Source organism: Podarcis pityusensis (assembly GCF_964106645.2).
Source record: "Podarcis pityusensis genome assembly, chromosome: 17".
Taxonomy (NCBI): Eukaryota; Metazoa; Chordata; class Lepidosauria; order Squamata; family Lacertidae; genus Podarcis; species Podarcis pityusensis.
Window position 1 is genome coordinate 41,075,120 of NC_138042.1, and position 21,439 is coordinate 41,096,558.

General features: G+C 42.1%; 1 protein-coding gene across 11 annotated transcripts in view; it reads left to right on the plus strand.

The window, feature by feature from the left end:
• ADGRL3 (adhesion G protein-coupled receptor L3) overlaps nucleotides 1–21,439 on the plus strand; it is a 534,652-nt gene that overhangs the window by 442,327 nt on the left and 70,886 nt on the right. For 8 of the 11 annotated variants that reach the window (XM_080987086.1, XM_080987079.1, XM_080987081.1 and 5 more), the window contains exons 21-23: nucleotides 1,156–1,182; nucleotides 7,909–8,077; nucleotides 16,451–16,576. In XM_080987086.1, the coding sequence (XP_080843212.1) occupies nucleotides 1,156–1,182; nucleotides 7,909–8,077; nucleotides 16,451–16,576 (322 nt within the window). The remainder of the gene's footprint in view (nucleotides 1–1,155; nucleotides 1,183–7,908; nucleotides 8,078–16,450; nucleotides 16,577–21,439) is intronic. The other 3 variants (XM_080987082.1, XM_080987083.1, XM_080987088.1) reach the window with 1 other exon arrangement.

Genomic DNA, 21,439 nt, shown 5'->3' on the forward strand with positions numbered 1-21,439 from the left:
GCAAGTCAGCCTTTAGAACTGTCTGCAGTTACTTGTAATGTGGTTTGCGGGTTCCTGGGTAAAGATATGTGAAGAAAACTATGGTTTTGAGTCATAGTATTATCCCACTAGCATCTAGATGCCACGAGGCATAAGTAGAACATTCATGTTATCTTTTAAAATAAGAATTTGAGAGTTGCTTCACTATTCTTATGTCTTATTTTCTGGAGTGACTGAATTTCTCCGCATGAAAATCAGTGATTCGTCACAACAGAAAATACATCTGCCAGGGGATAGAGGGAGATTTCTTGTAACCAAGAACTGCAGGAATGTATTTTTAATGAGAGACAATGGAGGCTATTTTTCATCTGCATGTTTAACTACTCCTTCAGTTTGGTAGGCAACCAAATATATACATATTTTTAAATGGCATTTAAATAGGCTAACTGTCAGCAGAGAGCAGTAGAGGGCTTGAGAAGATTCTAACGCCATTACCTATATAAGATAATGGAGTCTGACTCATGTAAGGGGGAAATTGTTATTGCCAAAAACTGACAGTAAAACATTAAGGAATGTATCCTTATATACTGGGTAAATAATGCCTAAGGTTCAGGGAAGCTTGTCATCATACGCAAAGGCCTGCCGTATTGTCTTTATCCCAACTTGAATAGTAATGTTATTCAAAGGCAGCAGATCTTAGTATCCGTTTTGTAAGCCAAGCAAGAATATGGTCAAGCAGCTGTAGAACTTAAGTTTGGCTCTGCCCACAAGGAAGATCACTGTCTCTAGGTCTTTCAGGGCTCTAAGGTGTCCCATACAGGACTACTTCTCACTGAGATGGTAAATCTGTGTCTGGCCTCTCTACCCATCCTCAGATGGAACGCTGCCTTGCGAAAGTTTTCTATGCACATAAATCTTTTTGCACATCAGGGAGAGAGCCAGGTGAAGTGTTAGTTTTCTATATGGATGATGGATTTTTTAATGTTTATCTTTGACCATTCAATTGTGAACTGCCACATGCACCCCTAATTGGTTTACCACCTCATTGAAAACCAGGCCAAAGTGTAGATCTTGTTAGCTGGGGATCAGCTTGTCTGATTGCTTACCTACATGGTATCTTTTTGTCATTATATTCTAATGTTGACGTTCTTGTCTTTATGTCTATGCATTCTTCAGCTTTGAGGATAACAGACCCTTCATCAAGTAAGAATGACCTGAATGACTGATAAATTCCATTTATCAGTGTGGTCCCATGAACTGGCTGTCAGATCAGTACTTTAAAAGTCATTACAGCTTCTGTCATTCACATTTGAGGGAGGCAGAAGAGCAAACTGTGCAGGAAAACTGTAAGGCCTACAGTTTCTATGCTTCGTGTTCCTTGATTGGCTGTCACCTGGACTTTCTTGTGATCTGCTGTAGTACAGACTTTGGATACCCCCGCACTGCTCCCTGCTGGGTCATAATGCACATCTCTGCACACTGAATTGCAAGTCCTTGACGTGATCATTTTACCTTTGAATGGTTAAATGCAACTGAGGGGTAAATGTTCAAAGGAATGCTAACATTATTTATTTCACCCAATATCTGTCCTGAATTGGCAATTCTGGACAATACAAAGAAAATTCTTCTTTAGTTTCCGGTTCCATTCAGTCAATGACTGCATGGCAATGTTTGAATATTTTGCTTCTGTCTTCAAAAATAGCCCTTTGAATAACACAAGTCTGTACAGAATTGTTTAAAGTTAATGGAAACAACAAAGCATGGGCCTTGGATAATAATGCACCATATATCCTGCAAGAAAAAACACTGAATCAGTAGCATAACTAATGCAAGTGCCTCTATTTTGCAGTGGACTTTCAGTTTGTTCTTCTGGTGAAGAGTCCTTTGTGTTCATTTCTTTTGTCTCATTCTCATCTCTCTCATTCTTTGGATCTTTTACAAGAGTGGGGAATACAATTTATTTTAGGCTGGCTTCACTTTCTTGCAAGTCTCTTTTTTTGACAGAAAAAAACCCCAAAACAATTTGTACAATTTCTGCATGAACCCAAATATTTTTGTTCAGAGTTAAACTGACAGCGATTAACTCATTGTATAGTTCCATGATACAAACCCAAGCTTTTAATTTCTACATGAAGTCATGGCTTTGTGTGTGTGCGTGGCATACCTAGGTTATGAAAAGGCTATATAGAATCAAGGTAAAATATTATTTTTGATTGATTCTTGATGACTTCCACCCCAACCTCTACATTCCTGGGGACCGTGATAGGCCAAGCTCCACAACCATTACATTGTGCATGAAGAGCTGCCCTCACTAGTGTATTGTGTGGGAAAGTTAAATGCAAGAGAACCCCATGCAAATATAGAGACTGGAGACTCTATATTTATAGAATACTTTTTTTGACCATAATCTAGCATCTGGTCTACAAACAGCTGCCATTTCCCCATTTGCTTCCACTGCATAAAGCTTCTTCTTCCGCATTGTTAGTTTTTTGTAGTTCAGGTGTTGATGTTTTAAAAAAGCCCCCAGTGCTGGTGTGAACAGTTTCAAGTACTGCATGTGTTTAAGGAAACTCCAATGTGTATGCTCTAGTGCTTTCCAATTTGCTTCAGCGGCAGGTTCAATTTCACCTGAACATTTTATGGCTCCAGCGAGCTCTAACCAACATTTCAGTTAATTTCAAAAACTAGGGTTGCCATACGTCCGGAATTTCTCGGACGTAGCCGGAATACTGCATTCGGAAGTAGCCTCTATGCTTTTGTCATCGTAATTTGTGTTCAGCTCAGGGTGGACCTTCATGAACCTCCCAGCCAGGAGCTTCATTTCAGCTTAACTATATCCTGGTAATAAACATGCATAGAAATATTATTTTTTTTAAAAAAAAACATGCATAGGGATGCAGGTGGCACGGTGGGTTAAACCGCAGAGCCTAGGACTTGCCAATCAGAAGGTTGGCGGTTCAAATCCCCGCGACGGGGTAAGCTCCCGTTGCTCAGTCCCTGCTCCTGCCAACCTAGCAGTTCAAAAGCACGTCTAAGTGCAAGTAGATAAATAGGTACCGCTCCGGTGGGAAGGTAAACGGCGTTTCTGTGCACTGCTCTGGTTCGCCAGAAGTGGCTTAGTCCTGCTGGCCACATGACCTGGAAGCTGTACACCAGCTCCCTCGGCCGATAAAGCGAGATGAGCGCCGCAACCCCAGAGTCGGTCACGACTGGACCTAATGGTCAGGGGTCCCTTTACCTTTAATAAACATGCAATTACATACAGAACTAATTTTGCACCAATGATAGGGTTGCCATACGTCTGGAATTTTCTGAACGTAGCCAGTGTTTAGCCCCCTTAAGCAGGGTGGAAATCATTGAAATGTCTAAGAAAATATGGCAGCCCATGTCAGTAGTATAGATTTTGGCGATTTTCATTAAAAAAATAGCTCAAAAACTCTTTTTGAAATGTGGCAACCCTACAAAAACTAGCATAGCCCTGAGGTCTGTATACACACATTTACAGCTCCTCCAAACTGAAGAGTCATAGCAAAGCACAATATTTACACAGTTTAATAAAAAAAAATTGGGCCGTGATTGAGTACTTCATATGCTGCAAATCCACACCCAGAAACTGGGCATTGTGCTCACTGCATACAGCAGCTCTCACTGCCTTTCTTTAAGCAAAAAAAAAACCCTCTTAAAATTCAAAGGATGCTGAAAGGAAAATGGTTTTGTGATTCTTCTAAGGTCAGAGAATTTTGAGGTGAAACTGAATGAAAAGCAGGTAGTGATCCAATCTGGCAGGCATTCTAAAGTTGCTTTGTTGGATTGCGGCTGCTGTAACAACAACAACAAATTAAAATAATAACAAACCGATTAAATATGCCACACTGTGGTAATATTTTATTCGTTGGCTATCTTTGGGGGGGGGGAATTGAGCATTACTAATGTGTACATGAAACTTCAAAACAATGTACATATTTGCAATATTGCGAAGAAATTATACAGCATGACTCTCCTGGTTTGCTACATGAATTATATTGATTTCCTTTTAAACTGCCTAAATAAACAAGCCCCCCCCCCTTCAGAATACATGTAAGCTCATGAATAAATAGATAAATAAATAATCAGGAAGTAGATCATTTCAAGAAACAATTGCAGTGTTTAACATTTCAACTCAGTAAAAGCAAGGGTTGCTAAGACATATTAACCCAGTAGTTTAAGAAGCAATAAGCATTGCGTTAGTAAAGGTAAAGGTAAAGGGACCCCTGACAGCTTAGCAATTATGTAGTGCAGTATAAAGTGCTTCATAGACAACATCCTAACAATCGTTACGAAAGGATTGTCCCTGTATGTTAGATGCAGAGTCGAGGCTTAGGGAAAGTAACTTCCATATGACCACCTACTGAATTTATTGAAGAATTGAGATTTGTACCAGTTCGCTACAGCTTCTAGTTGTAGCCTAATGCCTGCATCATGGCAGAGTAATTAAAGGAATGTTCCAGTTATGATTGATATTATGAACCAGCGGATCCTTTTTTCTTTTCCTTAGTTAAACGTGATCCAGTCCTTTGTATCATTAATCATCTGGCTTTTTAGCGTAATCGTAGATCAGTTCCGAATTTTTCTTCCAGTCTGTCACCGTAGCCCTCTCTGCAGTATTCCAAATGAGGTAGTGGGTTGGATTCAACTCGCTCAGTGCACTAGCAGAAACCCACTAGTGCAGTGGAACTCCACCACCATTCTCCACCAAACCAGTCTGGAGGGTCAGGAGAACCCCCAGAACTGCACAAGGGGGAAGGACAATTGCAGGTCCGGCCATTTGGCAAGCTGATGGAACAATTCTTCCCAGTGTCGGTGTTGATCAAAGCGGTCCTAATATCCTAGTAGTATGTTATACTCCTCAATGACATTAGCCTGTAGTTTCACAGCAACATATTGTTAACTTGTGTTGTTTGTTACCCATAACCCCCTCCTAAATTGTTATCTACAATGAAAATGCCTAGCAGGCTCTTCTTATACTTGTTCATTCCTTTTTCTTTTATTGTGTGTAACATTTGCCTTTATCCTATAAAATTAATTTCAGCTTTCTAATATATCAGAATCAATTGAAATGCCAGCAGCCAGCTTATCCCCCGCTTGACAACTGTATCAGTCATTGATTAATCGTAGAACCAACAATGACCAAAAGGTCATCACATCTGATTCTTATTGCTCTTTCTCCAGTGTGTGTATGTACGCACATGGGCACAGACACACATACACACACTGAAAAACAGGACCATTTGCAGACCATCTGTATCTTTTGCAACATATGCATTCCAGTATGCCACAGAAAAGTGCAATATAGTAAAGTTGACTTGAGCGAATAAGCCAAGCTTACTACAGCAGGAAGAAAACAGCCCAAGAAGCAGGTGCTCAAGAGACAACTAAGCCTTGTGTCAGGTGTCCATACAGTAGAGGGGGCTTGGAATTGTCCCCATTGGTTCTGCCCGTTCGTGGCTCTCTTATACTATTTTATGCAAGTGGTCTGCTCAGTGGGCTACAAACATAGCTCCATTTCCTCCCAGAATATGGATCAGGTGTACAGATCCTGCTTTTAGACCACTTTGCAGACATCACATCTCTTATGGGATTGAGACCAGGCCAGCAGGCATGATCCACATGCATTGTCACACTGTCTGAACAGGGAATTTGTCTTCCTATAAGGAGATTTACTGTAGTCAGTCCTACACAATCGCCATCCTAATTCTAATAACCCCTCAAGGTTGTAGGTTGGGGGCTCCTGACCCATTGAAAACAAAGAAGGCACCAGAATATTTAAACTAACCCAAAGGTATACTTCCAAAAGTTTTCCATCCATTAAGCTCCTTTATTTCCCATTAGTATTCCAGGAAAAGTATTCCTTGAATGTCTCATTTCTCATGACCTCTTTCTATTTTGATCATATGTCTCAGAATAATAATAATTTTCAACCTACATATTAATTTTAACTCTTGTTTTTAATTACCATTCTGTTGGTGCAGGTCCTTGTACCAGGTTCTTCCTCTTTCTCTCATTTTGTCCTGTACTCTACAAAACGCTTTGAATGGTTTTGCTGCTCCTACAGTCAGTCCAGCTGGTTTCCTTTGAAACTTTTCCAACTGCACTGCAGATGCACCATCTTCTGATGGTTGTATATAAAACCACATAAGACCGCTATCTAATCTGTTGTTGATCCATTAATTGTTCCTCAATTAGTGCAAATTTTTTACACATGTGAGTACTTAATTTATCGTAATCACGTCTTGTCTGCAGTTCTGAAGGTTCCTTAGGAGACTATCATGTGGGAAAAGATCAAAAACTTTGCTTCAAAACGTATTAAGTTCAGTGAAATCCCCCGCCAACCGAGCCAGCTATTTAGACTGATCTGGCATGATTTGTTGTTAGCTGCTATTAAGATCATCTTAATCTCGTCTTAGAATCCACCCCCTGGAAGCCCCATGACTGCTTCTATGGGGAGAAACACTTTGCATGCTTATTGGGATTACCTAATGTGTACTCAAGAAGCTTTAGGGGGTCCTTATCTCCACACCGGCCAAAATAGACATTACATGCAGATCCATATGACGTCACCCCACTCAATGTCCATTTTAAAACCAGAAGTAGCTACTTACTTCTGGAGGGACAAGAAATGGTAAGGAAAGGAATTGGCAGTGAAAGGAGACTGCTTAACCCTTTGTCAGCCTGCTATTTTTTCCTCTCCCAATCCCAGAACAATCACAATTTTCTCTGGTATTTAAAATCTCAATATCATCATCATTTTCTCTGGCATTGATTGGCTGATTTGATTTCAAAAGAAGGGATTAAGGTAATCTTAAATGCATCTGTGTCTACCATCTAGTTTATTCCTCATTAACTTCAAAAATTTTCTTAGGCATAGCAGTCTGACTTGTGTGTAGCTCCTTTTCTTGCTTTTTATAGAGACAAGCGCAATATTTTCTCCCCGCCCCCCCCCCCTTTGGGATCATGCATATTCTTCATCCTCCAGTACTATAGAAACATTCCTGAGATTTCTCTAGCTTAGCCAGGCAGAATTTAAAACTACTCCTTGCCCTGACAGGGAGCGATCGTAAGATTTTGAAACTGCTACAAGAAATGGGTTTGGGGTGCCTTCAAATGTGAGGGCGCTTGAAAAGCGCTTGTTCTACTGCTGCTGCCCCAAGGCTCCCTATAACTTTTGGGAAGGGGGAAGGTAGAGGCAATGGGTGGTATTCAACTAAGTTATACTCAAAGTAGATCCATTCAAATAAATGAACATGGCTGAGTTAGGTCCATTGATATCAATAGCTCTACTCTAAGTAAACTTTAGTTGGATATCCCACATTAAGATCACTTACAAAGGACTGAGAAACCAAACGAACTGCAGATAATGTGCAATATCACGACAAATAGCCTACAGCATAATCCTGAGGGCAGTTTGGGTGGAAGGGAAGCTATGCAAGAGTGCCATTGTGCTCTTGATTTGCTCCCATTCTTCTCAATAGGGCTTTCATAGGAGATTTTGTAAGATTGTGAGCTGAGCCAATAGGCATGGAAGGAACGGAGGCCAATTCAAAATATTTTGCATTTTCCTCTTATCATGTAGTATCTGCATATTTCATTACATTTACACTGCTGCTGCTGCCCCAGAACATTTGCTACAAACATTTGCTGCTGCTTAAAAATGTGTGTTAAAAGAAGCGTTTTCATGCTCATGACATTTTCATCTGTGTATCCCCCTCCCCAAAGTTATAATAATAAAGTGCATTGAATTCAAAAAGCGCATTCGCAAATATGTGTGCAGTGTTTTCCTTCTCCGCAAGGAATAGCATGAAATGCTTGTTCTGTGCATCGTGCTGTTTTCTCTATGAATCAAAGACACTTTTCCTTTCTGTCTTTCTCTTTTCTTTCTCTCTCTCTCCACAGGTCGTGGGTTATAGGTGCAATAGCTCTGCTCTGCCTATTAGGACTGACCTGGGCCTTTGGACTTATGTATATTAATGAAAGCACCGTCATCATGGCATACCTCTTCACCATTTTCAATTCTCTGCAGGGAATGTTTATATTCATTTTCCATTGTGTCCTCCAGAAAAAGGTAAGGACAATTATTCTATGGCGAAGAGAAGTGATGTGGCTATTTCATTGCCTAGCAACCACAGCAAATGTTTGCTGACGGTGCCTTGCATTTTGTGTTGCCGTGGTTGGACTTTGGGCCAGTTCACATTAGAGGTGAGGCCAAATCTGTCTGAACCAGCAGTGAAAGCAAGAGGGTACTGCTGGGAGGCGCTGTTGTTTCACTGAGCCTCTTGGGCTTGCTGATCAGAAGGTCGGTGGTTCGAATCCCCATGACGGGGTGAGCTCCTGTTGCTCTGTCCCAGCTCCTGCCAACCCAGCAGTTCGAAAGCACACCAATGCGAGTAGATAAATAGGTACCGCTCCGGCAGGAAGGTAAACGGCGTTTCCATGCGCTCTGACTTCCATCACGCCAGAAGCAGTTTAGTCATGCTGGCCACATGACCCGGGAAACTGTCTGTGGACAAATGCCGGCTCCCTCGGCCTGAAAGTGAGATGAGCGCCACAACCCCATAGTCGTCTTTGACTGGACCTTACCATCCAGGGGTCCTTTACCTTTTACTGCTGGATACAGAGTGTTGATATGAGCCAATGTGAGGCTCTCCAGATGTTGGCCTACAACCTCTTGTCAGCCCCAGGCAACCCCTGATATAATGGATATATGGAAGTTAGGGGTACCCTGCAAATTTATGCCCTCTGAATTTTCTCCTGGGTTTTGGAACTCCAGTTAACCTGGCCTGTTTGCAACGACACTGATATGGTAGCTATCCACCATTTTTCAAGGGGTGTTATCTAAAGGTGCTAGATGAATTCATTTGTTGCAGACCCTACACGTGAGTTCACCACCTTGCTGAAGCTAAGCAGGTCTATGTGTTGTCAGTGCCAGGATGGGAGACGACATGTACGTCACCTTTGTTTCCTTGGCAGGAAAAAAGACAGACTGTAAACTACTCCCCATCCATCCTAACATTCTGTTTCCAACAGTAGTTGCCCAAATGAAAGGCAGTGTGCAGGAATGGAAATTGTGTCAGACTAGGACAGTGGTGACCTCATTTCAAATCCCTCTTTGGTGATGAAGATCACTGTGTGACATAGCTTAGCCGCCTCTTTACAGGTTTGTTGTGAACCAGGAGAATAAAATATACAGCCCCTCAGCTCCTTAACGAACGCTCAGGATAAAAAATATATATTTAAAAACAATATACACCTGGGAAGTTTACAAGCTGGATAGGGTATTAGCACCCCCCTGTTCATTTCCACATGTGCAGTAAAGAAAGAGGAAAGGCTGTATATGATATAATCTCTTAGACTCCTAAGATAATAAGAAATTTGAGTTTATGTTCCTCATTATTAAAATGGGCAAATATTTTCTAGAAGTTCTTCTGTGTGCTCAGTTTTTTGAAGATATAATGCATATCTTATGTGGCTTAGCAAACTTTCCCGAGGTATCTGTTCTGCACATATTTCTCCCCCCAAAAAATATGTAATGCCATTATTGTCTGGATTGCATTGGCCTATAGTTGCAGGGTATCATATATAGATGGCATTAAGCAGTGGTGAGAGACTTGTAAATGCAGACAGCAACTGAGCATTGTGGTTGTTTTAGTTCTTCCACCGGATTCTCTGGGCCCCACAACGCCTCCTCTTGACTCTTGAGCTGCCAGGTCCCAATTCTTCAGCTGCCAAAGTATGTGGAGCCGGTGGGAGAAACAGGAGCACGATTAGAGAAAGAAATGGGGCCAAAGGGAACCTACTAGCTGGTTTGTTGGCTTAACTCTTAAGAAAAACCAGGAGCCAACTCTAAAAAGTAGGAATCGGTGTCTGGCACAACAAGACTTTTCAAATTATTGACTGTAGCATTGTGGGGGGTGAGAAGAGATATATTTTATACTCCTTTCCAGGCAGCAAAATGCACAGGTTCTCTTTGATTTGGCTGATAATATGCATAGGACTTCAGTACATCAATTTACATCTATATTGTACTTTCTGAAATGTCATCTTGAAATGCAACCTATACTGTCTCAGCTAAGCCTACATACTTATAGCAAACTAATTCTCCAAGTAATGGTACTTAATGTTGCCACAACGACACCATTCTCATGCAGGCAGGAGGAATGAGCAGGCTTAGGGAAGGCCAAGGTTTGCAGAAGTACCAAAACAAACCCCCAGCTCAATGAGAGCTGAGCATGAACAGTGGATACAGAACACCGGCTGACTGTTGGGCGCATAAAACTGGAAGGAAGGGGAGTGGAAAATAACATGGGTGTTCCACTTTGCAACATGTCTCACTTATTCTTCTTAATGCTCTCCATTAGTTCTTTGTCTGGGATAGCTCAGTTGGTAGAGCATGCGAGTCTTAATCTTAGGGTTGTGGGTTCTAATTCCACGTTGGGCAAAAGTTTCCTACGTTGCAGGGGGTTGGACTAGATGACCCTCGTGGTCCCTACCAGCTGCCCAATTCTATGATACTCCCTTTGCAAATTTCCTCCAAGTAACGTATGAAATTGTTGAACCATAGGAATAATCTGGGAACTCCACTTGATGCCTTACACTCATGAACTCATTTTTATTCCTTTTCCCAGCCCTGCACCTACTTTCTGCTAACTCCTATTCTATATTTCTCCACATTTTAAAAATGTGTCATAGGATAGTACATTACAAATCCTGCTGATAATAATAGCTCCTAGTAATCCATGCGAACACCAAGCGTGCTCTTTGGGCTAAACAAAATTACAGAGAAGTAGCGATAATCATCCCATTTTCCTCTTGATGGTTATAATTGGTTTATTACAGTGCTGTGCTGAAACCTTTCCTCCCGTTTCTCAGAACATTTATGCCCCTACAAAAGAGAGTTCTGGTTTTCGTGCCTCACGCACATGTTGCTGTAGAGTTTTTCAGAATATTGGTGGATGTGGAGTTAAGCTGGCCTTCATCTTCCTTAGTTGGCTGACATTAATGCATGTTTTCCTTTCCATTAAACATTTCTCCTGTGTCTCCTGATCAGAAGAAAACCCATGTAACCTCATGGCACTTTTCCATGGGTTTTCACTGAAGCACAGCAAATCAAGGAGCATAGTGACTGGAAACTTGAGAACTGTGTCCTCACCGATTTTGTTCTTAAGCGAGGTCCTCCACCCCCTTTTAAAAAATATTTCTGCACTGTTACTTTTTGAAAGAAGTAAATTTCATATTAAATTTATTATATGCTTCATGTGCGTTTGTTATGATGCACGCTTCAAAGTTTATTGAAAGAAAAATATCCACAATCCTGCTGAATTAAAGAAAAAAGAAAGCAGGGCCCTGCTATAAAATATTGCCATCTATCCCTGACATGCAGACGCTTACCTGAACCTGAGGGGACTGAAGAAAAGTTAGCATCAAAGGCAGGAGGAGTCCCTGCTCTGATTTGGGTCTTACTTCCTGTGGGGAAAAGCTTCCTTTTTTAGCTTTTGAACATTTTAAAAGGGCAACCGGTTGGTTTTCAAGTCAATGGAGCATGAGGCTTCTGTGTGCAATTGAGTGCTTGATTAGACCTAGAAGGGTGTCCAGGGGGACAATTTAGCCACTGCTAGCCTGAAATATAACAATGCAGGGCTGCTAAAACCTTTCTGCAGTCTCTCTCTCTCTCGCTCTTTCTCAACAACCCTTCAACCAACAACACTGCAGAGTTATCCTCAGCCTAACCTACAATGAGGAGATAAAAACAACGGATAATAATACAGAATTGTTGTAAGCTGCTCTCTCAGCTTTGGCGCAACCTGCAGTAGGGGTCCAGTACCTCATGGCAACACTGTGAGGTTTTTGTAGGCCGGGGTGGGTAGGAGCTAGATTGGGATTTATCAGTAGATAGATTGGTAGATTGCCAGATGATTTGCGAGAGATCATCCCAGGTGTTATGTACTGAAGTTCTCACCCTGGGCCAGCAGGGGGATACTGTAGATAGTTTTCACTCAGGTCCACATATGCAAATAAGGGATTGAAAGTGACGTTCAGTGATTGGATAGTTACAGAAAGTTGTTACAGTTACGTTCTAGTGGAGCTCTATATAAGCAGGCTGACTGAACCCTTCAGTTCAGTTCTGTTCTGGCCTGTGAATAAACAAGAGCTGTTTGAAGAATCACTGTGTCGTCTGATATGTTCACCCACAACTTAACACTGGCGACGAGTTTCCAACTCCCAGTGGCAGGTTCCGGCCTGCCCATGAGGCAGACTGAGGCAGCTATCTTGGGCAGCCGAATCCCAAAGGGCAGCAATGGGTTCCAGCGAGATCTCGCCGCCCCGGCCACTTCTCCTGGCTTCTCCCATGGCCTGCTACCACTGCTGCTGCCAGAGAAGCGAGGAGAAATGGACCTCTTGCGATCCCTTGCCTTAACCCAGAACCTGCAGCCACGCAACCCTGGTAGGTAAGCCTCAGGCAGCAAAACAGGACAGGCCATCCCTGCCCAAAGGTTGGACGATAGTGGCAGCAAAAAGCTTTCCCCTTGTTCTCCATGAGGCCACTGAAATCAGGAAAGCTTGGGAAAACAGGAATAGATTTGCATGTGAAAGGATTTGTGTTCGAGATCCATTTCTTACTGGAAACGACTTCCTCAGCTGCACATGTGCGCCAAGTACCTCATACTGCAATTCTGAAACCAAAATTCTGCAAGCCTGAAGTCTTTTGTAAACCATTCAGAGCCTGACCTGAGGTAAATTGTGAGCATTACATTGCCGGGCTCTCATAGGCACTCTCTCACACACACACCAGCCCCATGAAACCTGCAACATGGGGAAAGGGAGTTGTGCTTCTTTTAGCGGAGGTTTGTTGCTGTTGTTCCATACTAAAATAAGAACTTAGTTGGAAAGGGCAGAAGCTCTTATTTCTGGTTTGGAGGTTGTTTTTAGGACATTCAGACCTCAGCAACATTAAATTCTTTCTCCGTTGATGGGCAGCTCTGTCTTTTCCAGCCCCGGGTAACATTTAAATAGAATAGTTTCTCACTGTGAAGCAGAAAGCGACCTATCCAGACAATGAAATCGTTCTTTCTGCCCTTTGTGCTTAGGGTTATCTGTCGTCCTGTTCCAACCACCCCACTCTATTCCCCTTTCCTGTCCAGTTCTCAGGGGGTTTTCCCTCTCAAGTGTGCCATTCCCACCCACCCACCCCCATAAAGGCTCAGATTGTTAAGACACTGCAACACCCTTTAGCAGTGCGGAGAAGTTTCCTAGTTTTGCATCCCAGCTATCGTTGCAGCTGATCTCCTTGCTGCCCCCCCCCCCCCATCTTTGAAGAATGGCCCAAAAGGCCTTCAGTCTCTCCACGTTCTGTGCCATTGAGTTCGGCACTTTGTCGGCGGTTCAACCTCCCCCTGGAATTTTTTTCTTGAACGTGTGAACACCTGGGGGTTAGCCCTGGTCTGCCAGTAGCTCTCCCTTGCGCGGGAATGGTGCTGTTTTGGCTACATACGCACAAGTACCGGAAGACTTGAATCAGTATTAGTATAGAAACATGTGAGGCGCTGCAGTAAAATGGAGTGGAGTGTGGAGTGCTTCTTTCCAGGGTTGCACATAGCTGTCAACTGTCCCTTATTTGGCGGTAAAGTCCCTTATCACAGCGCTGTGTCCTGCTGCTTTCCCTTATTGATGTCCCTTAAATTTCCCTGGTTTCAAAGGAAGCAGCTCCTCTCCCTCCCTCCCTGCCGGCCAGGGAGGAGGGAGGCTCCAACTGTGTTGATTGGCTGCGTTGCTCACCCAATAAGGAGTCTAAGAATGACTGGGGGGTGGAGCTTGCATGCCTTGTGCCGATCAAATCAGCCGCATTGCCTGGGGACTCGCCTTTGCTCAGCACTTCCCAGCGGAGAGGTGACGGTGGTTTTCCTTGCTGCATCCCCTTTGCTGGGTAGCTGCGCTGTGGGAACCACCACTTGAGGCTTCGTTTGGCTGCTGGCTGGGCTTTCTGCCTTTGGCTTGGAGGGGCTCAGAAGTTGAACATACCTGTGCTCGGAAAATCCCTTATTTTGGCTGCTCATCCCTTATTTTCAAGGCTGCTGGTCCCTTATTTTCAAATCTGTTAGTTGACAGCTATGGGGTTGCAGCCACTCTGTTGTATCCCTTCCCCCCCCCCCCCAGTTTTCCTCTAAGCCTTAATCAGTATTCCATGCGCACTGAGTAGACCCAATCATCTTTAGGCTGTTTGAGGTTTCTCCCTTCCTTTGTGTTTGTTTGTTTGTTTGTTTGTTTGTTTGTTTGTTTGTTTTGGGGGGACTCGTGTGCCCAATCCCAGTAGCATCAAATCCTTATTTTTCCCCACTGGTGTCTATGGGCAACTAACTCTTTATTCAGCTCCCGGGGAATTTAAAAATAACTTCTCAGTGTTTACCAGGTTGTGACCTAGATTGTTTTTCTTCCTGCCCTTTTATCTGCAGATCTGCAATTCTCTGTTCTCCCCTTCCAACCGTTCCATTCTATTTCTCCTTCCACCCAAGTGTTAAGGTCTCACCCCACACACGCACACACATCTCAGTTCTGTGCCACTGAATTATTATTAGGTCATTGGAGAAATAAACATTCCTGAAGTCCTCCCATTTGTGAATACCGTGAGTAAGGCCTTGTAACACTTTTGAGGTGTTATAATCTGACTAACATCGTTGAAACAGGAACTTATCGAGAACCCTGCCTGTTTGTCAGCTACTCAGTGCATCCTCCCATGCAGTGATTATTATTATTTTTGTGCTATGTTATTCTTTCTAAGCCTTGCTGAAATGCACACTTTATGGCAAACTTCTTCTCATTATCAATATATTCTTGTTACAGCTATGTGCCTCTTAGCAGCTCCTTGTGCTTCTAGCCATTGTTACAACTGGATTCTTGGGGTGTAAAGACACTTAATTTGATTATAGTAAGATGCAGGATCCTTCCAGCGCTCAACTAGCATCCACGTTGTAGGATCACAATGTAGACAAAATAAATTAGCAATTTGAAAGATAACCTATGTCATGGGTAAATTACCACAGCTTCACTATATAAAACATACACAATAATACATATATTCCAGTAGTGGGAGCCAGAGGCAGTGCCAGATGTAGGGCAGTGAAGGTGGTTTCCCTGCACAGGGTTCACAAAATTGAGAAGATCCATAAATGAGAAGTTCCATTTGGGGGGCGCCATATTTATTTTGGCCTCACACAAAATAAGTCTGCCCCTGCCAGGGGGAGAGTATAACAGGGCCATCTACAACCAGCTATGAGAACGTTTCTGATGACTAAATGCTGATGTTTTTATTTAGCCAGTTTGGAAGAATTTGTAACTTGAGAGGCAGGATATGAATATTTGAATAAGAATAGTGATGATGAGGGGGACGCGGGTGGCGCTGTGGGTTAAACCACAGAGCCTTGGACTTGCCGATCAGAAGGTTGGCGGTTCGAATCCCCACGACGGGGTGAGCTCCCGTTGCTGGGTCCCTGCTCCTGCCAACCTAGCAGTTCGAAAGCACGTCAAAGTGCAAGTAAATAAATAGGTACCGCTCTGGTGGGAAGGTAAACGGCGTTTCTGTGCGCTGCTCTGGTTCGCCAGAAGCGGCTTAGTCCTGCTGGCCACATGACCCGGAAGCTGTACGCCGGCTCCCTCGGCCAATAAAGCGAGATGAGCGCCGCAACCCCAGAGTCGGCCACGACTGGACCTAATGGTCCGGGGTCCCTTTACCTTTACCTTTAGTTCTGATGAAGCATGAGACTTCTCTGTAGCTGATTGCACAAAATAATGCTGGTCAGGGCAAACCTTTAGTCTTATTCATTTAGTATTATTCATTCATTTCATGGCTGTTCTTCGTACTTTTTCACTTTTGAGGACCATGCTTATCAATTCCAAACATGTTGGTAAGCCTGTCGATACCAATGGCTCTTAATCAGCTGCGTTGTCTACAATTCTTCATTTCTGTGAGAAAATATAACTTGGGAGAAGTGGTGGCCCAAAATGAAATGCCATCCATGTCAAATATTCACAGGTGCAGAGGTCATATATTCTCACAGGAAGGCAAAAGAAAATTGAAAAAAGTTTTTCTTTCTCTTTGGATGTGTAATATAGACTTTTCTTTTTTATATACCCATGCCAGAAAGCAAAAGAAATTACCTAAGTGCCAGTTCACATGTAATTTAAGTAATACTGATTTTCAGTCATAAATGTAATTACCCATTTATCTTGCATTACAGTACTTTAGTTTGACGTTGTTGGTGAACATCTCAGAAACAAATCCCTTAGGTCCTCAGTGTGTGTTAAAATGTAAAATTGCCAGATGTCATATGTATACAGAAGCAGTGGCTACTTTAATGCATTTCTCTTCATGTGCGCATGCAAAATCAATTTTTGAAGCTGAAAAATGGGGTTTCCTTCTCATGTATATTGCCATTTGATTGCTTAGGTGCGTAAAGAATATGGGAAATGCCTGCGTACGCATTGCTGTAGCGGGAAAAGTACAGAGAGCTCCATTGGCTCAGGAAAAACATCTGGGTCACGGACACCAGGACGATATTCCACAGGCTCACAGGTAAGTAGTTTCCTTTGGCTTGAAGGGGGGTCTGGAGAGTTTGTTGTCATGCCATTATAGTTTAGTGCTGAGGCATAATCATTATACCTCCATCCAGTATCTGAGAACCTAGCTCTGCTTATGGTTATGACACCGCCAGGTTGTGGTTTCACTTTAATGGCTAGAGGGGAGATCATTTGAGGTGGATGTGATAGTCTCCACTGAAGATGGCATCCCTACCACCCATAATGTGTGGAATTACTTCCCCCCCAAGCCATGTCATCATCACATCAAATCTTCTCATCACCACCTTCCTACACAATTGACTGTCACTTTCAGGTGAGTTGAAAAATATGACCTGATAATGATGCTGATGATCTAGAGAACTGTTTCTATGAAACATTTTGGCACTGTTTTCACACCCTCGCAAGTGTCCCTATTTTCCAGGGACGTCCCTGATTTTAGAGAAACTGTCCCGATTTCTGATTTGATCCCGGAATTTCCTATTTTTCCTTAGTATGTCCCTATTTTCATTGGATAAATGTTGGAGGGTATGGAGTTATCCCCCTCCCCCAGCCGTCTGAACGAAATCTTATATAGGGAAGGGTTTTTTAAATGTTTAATGTTTTATTATGTTATTATATACGTTGGAAGCTGCCCAGAGTGACTGGGGCAACCCAGTAAGATGTGTGGGGCATAAATAGTAAAATTATCATTATGGAATGGGATGTCCCTATTTTCACTGGAGAAAAGTTGGAGGGTATGTGTTTTGGAAATCAAAGCTGCTTTATCCATGTATATCTGTCAAAGTCCTCAGGTCAGGCCAGTGTTGAGAGCATTGTTGTGAAGCAACATATGCATTTGATGAAATATATAGTTTATTAATCCTCCTTTCCTGGGGCCCAGCCCCCACTCCTCTTATAAGTGCTCCAACAAATCCTAACTCTAACTGACCCTCTGTGTTTATCATGAGCAGATCTTATTTTCTGGTACTTGACCCTGGGAAATCTATGTCCACATGTTATATGCAACCTCAAGTTTCGTTAGCATTTTCTGCCCCACTCTTTTTTAAAAGTAAAATATCTTGAGTAAGGATGGGCATCTCTTTTTTTTAGCGCATATTTAAGTCAATCCATGCACATTCACTCTTAACGTACAGCAAGCCAAATCACATACTTCATTCATTTTTTAATGATTGGGAACACAGAGGACCATTAGGTTTTTCTAGTATCTTTAAACACCCACTTTACTTTTAACTTAGTGTAGGTCAGGCTATGAATACATCAAACAATGGGTAGAAAAGAGCTTTCAGAAATGTTTGGACCATGGTAGAGAAATTCAGGCTGTGATCTTTTATTTATTTATAAAATTTACCCTGCACCATGGCTACTTTGAAGAGCATTATTCTACTCAGCCCTATTCTAGGGTGGGCACTTCTCAAACACATTGCAAATTTCAGAAGCATTTAAAGAAGATGAACTTTTGATTGGTGGAGGTTCCTTGGGAGGAACTGGATCATAGGTGAGAGGGGCGAGAAGGAGTTTACTAAGGATAAAGAAGACTTGCAGACCTTTTACACACATACAAACTGAAGAGTGTGTGGCAGGGATTACATGCTATCGAATTTGGTTTCACATATTGTTCTTTTTGTAATGGATCTCTCTTAAGAGCAGACTACCTATTGATTGAAAGCTCTTGTTACATGGAATTTGCCAAGCTACCATAGGCTTCCTAAAGATCTCAGTCCAATGTGCTGGTCTAGATATGATTTCAGATTCATAGCCCAGTATGCAGTTCTCCATTTTGGTATTTTAATTCAGACCTATGAACCCATCAGAGCACTATGCAAATGCACCACGATAGAGTGGCAGAATATTTAGATCTTAAGGTTGAAAGTGCTCATTAGTCTGCAGTGCCATGAAGTTGGTGTTTCAGGGGCTGGCAACTAGTGAATCTATCAAACTGAGAAAGATTTCCTTCCGCTACGTATCTGATTACAGTAAGAAGTTAGAGAGAAGACATAAATCTTCCAGATCCTATAGGGTCAATAGAGTCTTTGAAGGTAAACAGGGGTCTCTTGAAGCCTTAGAAATTGGAAGATATTTGAACCAAAAGTGTTGTAAATTTGGGAATAAGAACTCAAAATTATTGGCCTCACTTTGGTCTATGAAATGGGAAAGGATTTAGGACCTAAGGTGTCAGAGATTGGCAGGTGTCTGATTAGTATGGGACAGAGGCAGGAGACCAGGGGAGTGACTCAGGAGAGTGGACCAGCGATGGCTGGGGTTTGGTGCTATCTGCAAGGCAGGAGCCAGGACAGGAGGAGGAGGAAGAGTCAGGGCAGTCTGGGTAGGAGGAAGGCATGCAAGATGTGGTGGAAGAAACATATATGGGGGAAGAATGGGAGTCAGGTCACTTGAATCAAATGTGGCATGACATTGGTATTACTGTACACCAGTTTGAATGGTCCACGTTCAGGGTAGCGGTAATGCTCTGTTGATGGAAATGCAATGAAAGGTGTACCTACGAACGAACCTGCCCAGCAGTAAAAAATCTTCTGGGAACAGGTAGTTGTAGAGATTAATGCCGTCACAGGGCACAGTGTGGTTTTGGGTTCCTAAGTTAGGTTTATTATCTCTATTTGAGGGAGCAAGTGCTGACTTTTTGGAAAACTTTTAATAGTTTCATTGGTAGCAGCATGTCTGGTTATTTCATTGGGCTGGAAAGATGCTTCATCAATCACTTTAGAGAACTGGTACAAAAAAAAACCCCTTTCTTTATTGCAATTTCTGAGAAAATCATTAATTATTTGTGCACCTTAAGAGGATAAGCAGAACCAATGTGCAATGTGGAATTTTAGGTTGCCCATGATTGATCAGCCTTTCTGGTTTCTTATACTCCATAATATGAATATGGAGAAATTTGCAACAACTTGTATATTTGCATATATTTGTACATTTCATTCAATGTTATTCTTACTTTACCCCCTGATCATATAGTTTCCTTATTTGAATTCAGACAGCATGTATTTGTCTTTGGTCTGTGTAATATAAAATCTAACTTACAAAATTATTTTTAAGTATTTATAAAATTTATTTTAAAAAATACTTAAATATTGCTAACATATGGAAGGCATATAAGTGGTGTGCAGCAAATACGAAATCACAATAAACGTAAGTAAAATATAAAAACAGACAATGTCATAAGGAACTGGCCAGTCTTCGGGATGAGGAGATGGTAGCAATATACAGAAATGCCCCTATTTTGATCTCTGAAATGTTGGAGAGTCTGCCATTTTCCTCCTCCTATTGGTGGATTTAAATCCTATTATCAGGCGCTGCAGTGGATTTTGCACCTATATTTAATCAGTCAGCCTGGTGCTTGAACTGAAATCTGTCCACCTCCATCGAATGTTTTTGCAACACTCTGGAGGTTACATACCCTTCTTTGAAAACTCTGACCTTAGCTTGTTTACTCTGAGTTACTGAGAACACACTCCATTATCTGCTGCTGCTTCTTCTGGTTTAGCTTTTTATGCAGTAATGCACAGAAACAGATTTATGAAGGGCAGTTCATATAAAACACTGCAGCTTACAACTTAATCAATAGAAAGGAAACACAAATTCAGTCTGTGCTGCTAATAGATGTAATTATATCTGACACCTCACCAATTTAGCTTTGAACTAAAACACACAGGGAGTAACCATTAAATTCTTAGTAAGGCTGTTGTGATCTGCGTCTGTGTAATAGAGGCAACATGCTTAATTCATACCCAAATATGTCAGCTGAGAGATGTTTCTTCTGGTGTCTGGAGTGGCTGTCACAGCACAAACACTTATCCCAAGCTCAAAGTCTCAGAACAAATTCAAAGAAGCTGGGCCCAAAAGACAGTTCTAAAATGCCTTAGATAAACCAAAACAGCTGTGGTAAGTCGCTTCTACAAGGGAACAAATGCACAAGCCATCAAAACATTTAAACGGCATCAAATGTTTGTGAGAAGCAGGTTTTGCAAGGAACTTAAAGATAGTAATGAAGGTCCATCATGGCAAAGATGATCCAGAAGGAAGTTCCACAATAATCAAAGGGCGTATGGGGCACATGGGGAAGATCTTAAGAGGGAACAGTTGTGGATCTTGGGGTCTCAAATTTCAGCAGCACCCTGTGCATGGGCAAACTTTGGCACCACCCCGGACTCTGACTTTCCATTCTACCTAATAGTTGCAGTGCCCTCGAGGCTCCGCACCCAGTTGGACTGGTCACACTCCCCGAAATCTGCCTCTGCAGGGAAGGGGGTCCTTCAGTCAGGTTGTTGGTATCTTGGAATTGTGTATTGTGAGCTGGCTTAGATAAATTTTAAATAGAAAAGTGAAATATAATTTTAATTTGATACTTTATTAGATCAATTTTTATTTATAAGGATATAAGTAATAAAAGAAAAGGGTGGGGAAGCGTGAGAAATAAAGGTGCAAAAATAATACTGTAGGTAAAATCAGTACATTTCCCTTCATTGTTCTATAGAAATAAATGGTGTTATACTCCTAAATCAAATGTAGTTATTCATAATGTACTGCATTCTTTATAAACACATTCCAGATTTCACTAGATTCGTCCAAACAAAGTCTACAAGCAGTCTGTTCATAAGTTGCAAGTGTTGTCATATCATTGACCCATTGATTAAGGCAGGGGTCAGCAAACTTTTTCAGCAGGGGCCGGTCCACTGTCCCTCAAACCTTGTGGGGGGCCGGACTAGAAAAGAAAAAGAAAAAGAAAAGAACAAATTCCTATGCCCCACAAATAACCCAGAGATGCATTTTAGATAAAAGGACATGTTCTACTCATGTAAAAACATGCTGATTCCCGGACTGTCCGCGGGCCGGACTGAGA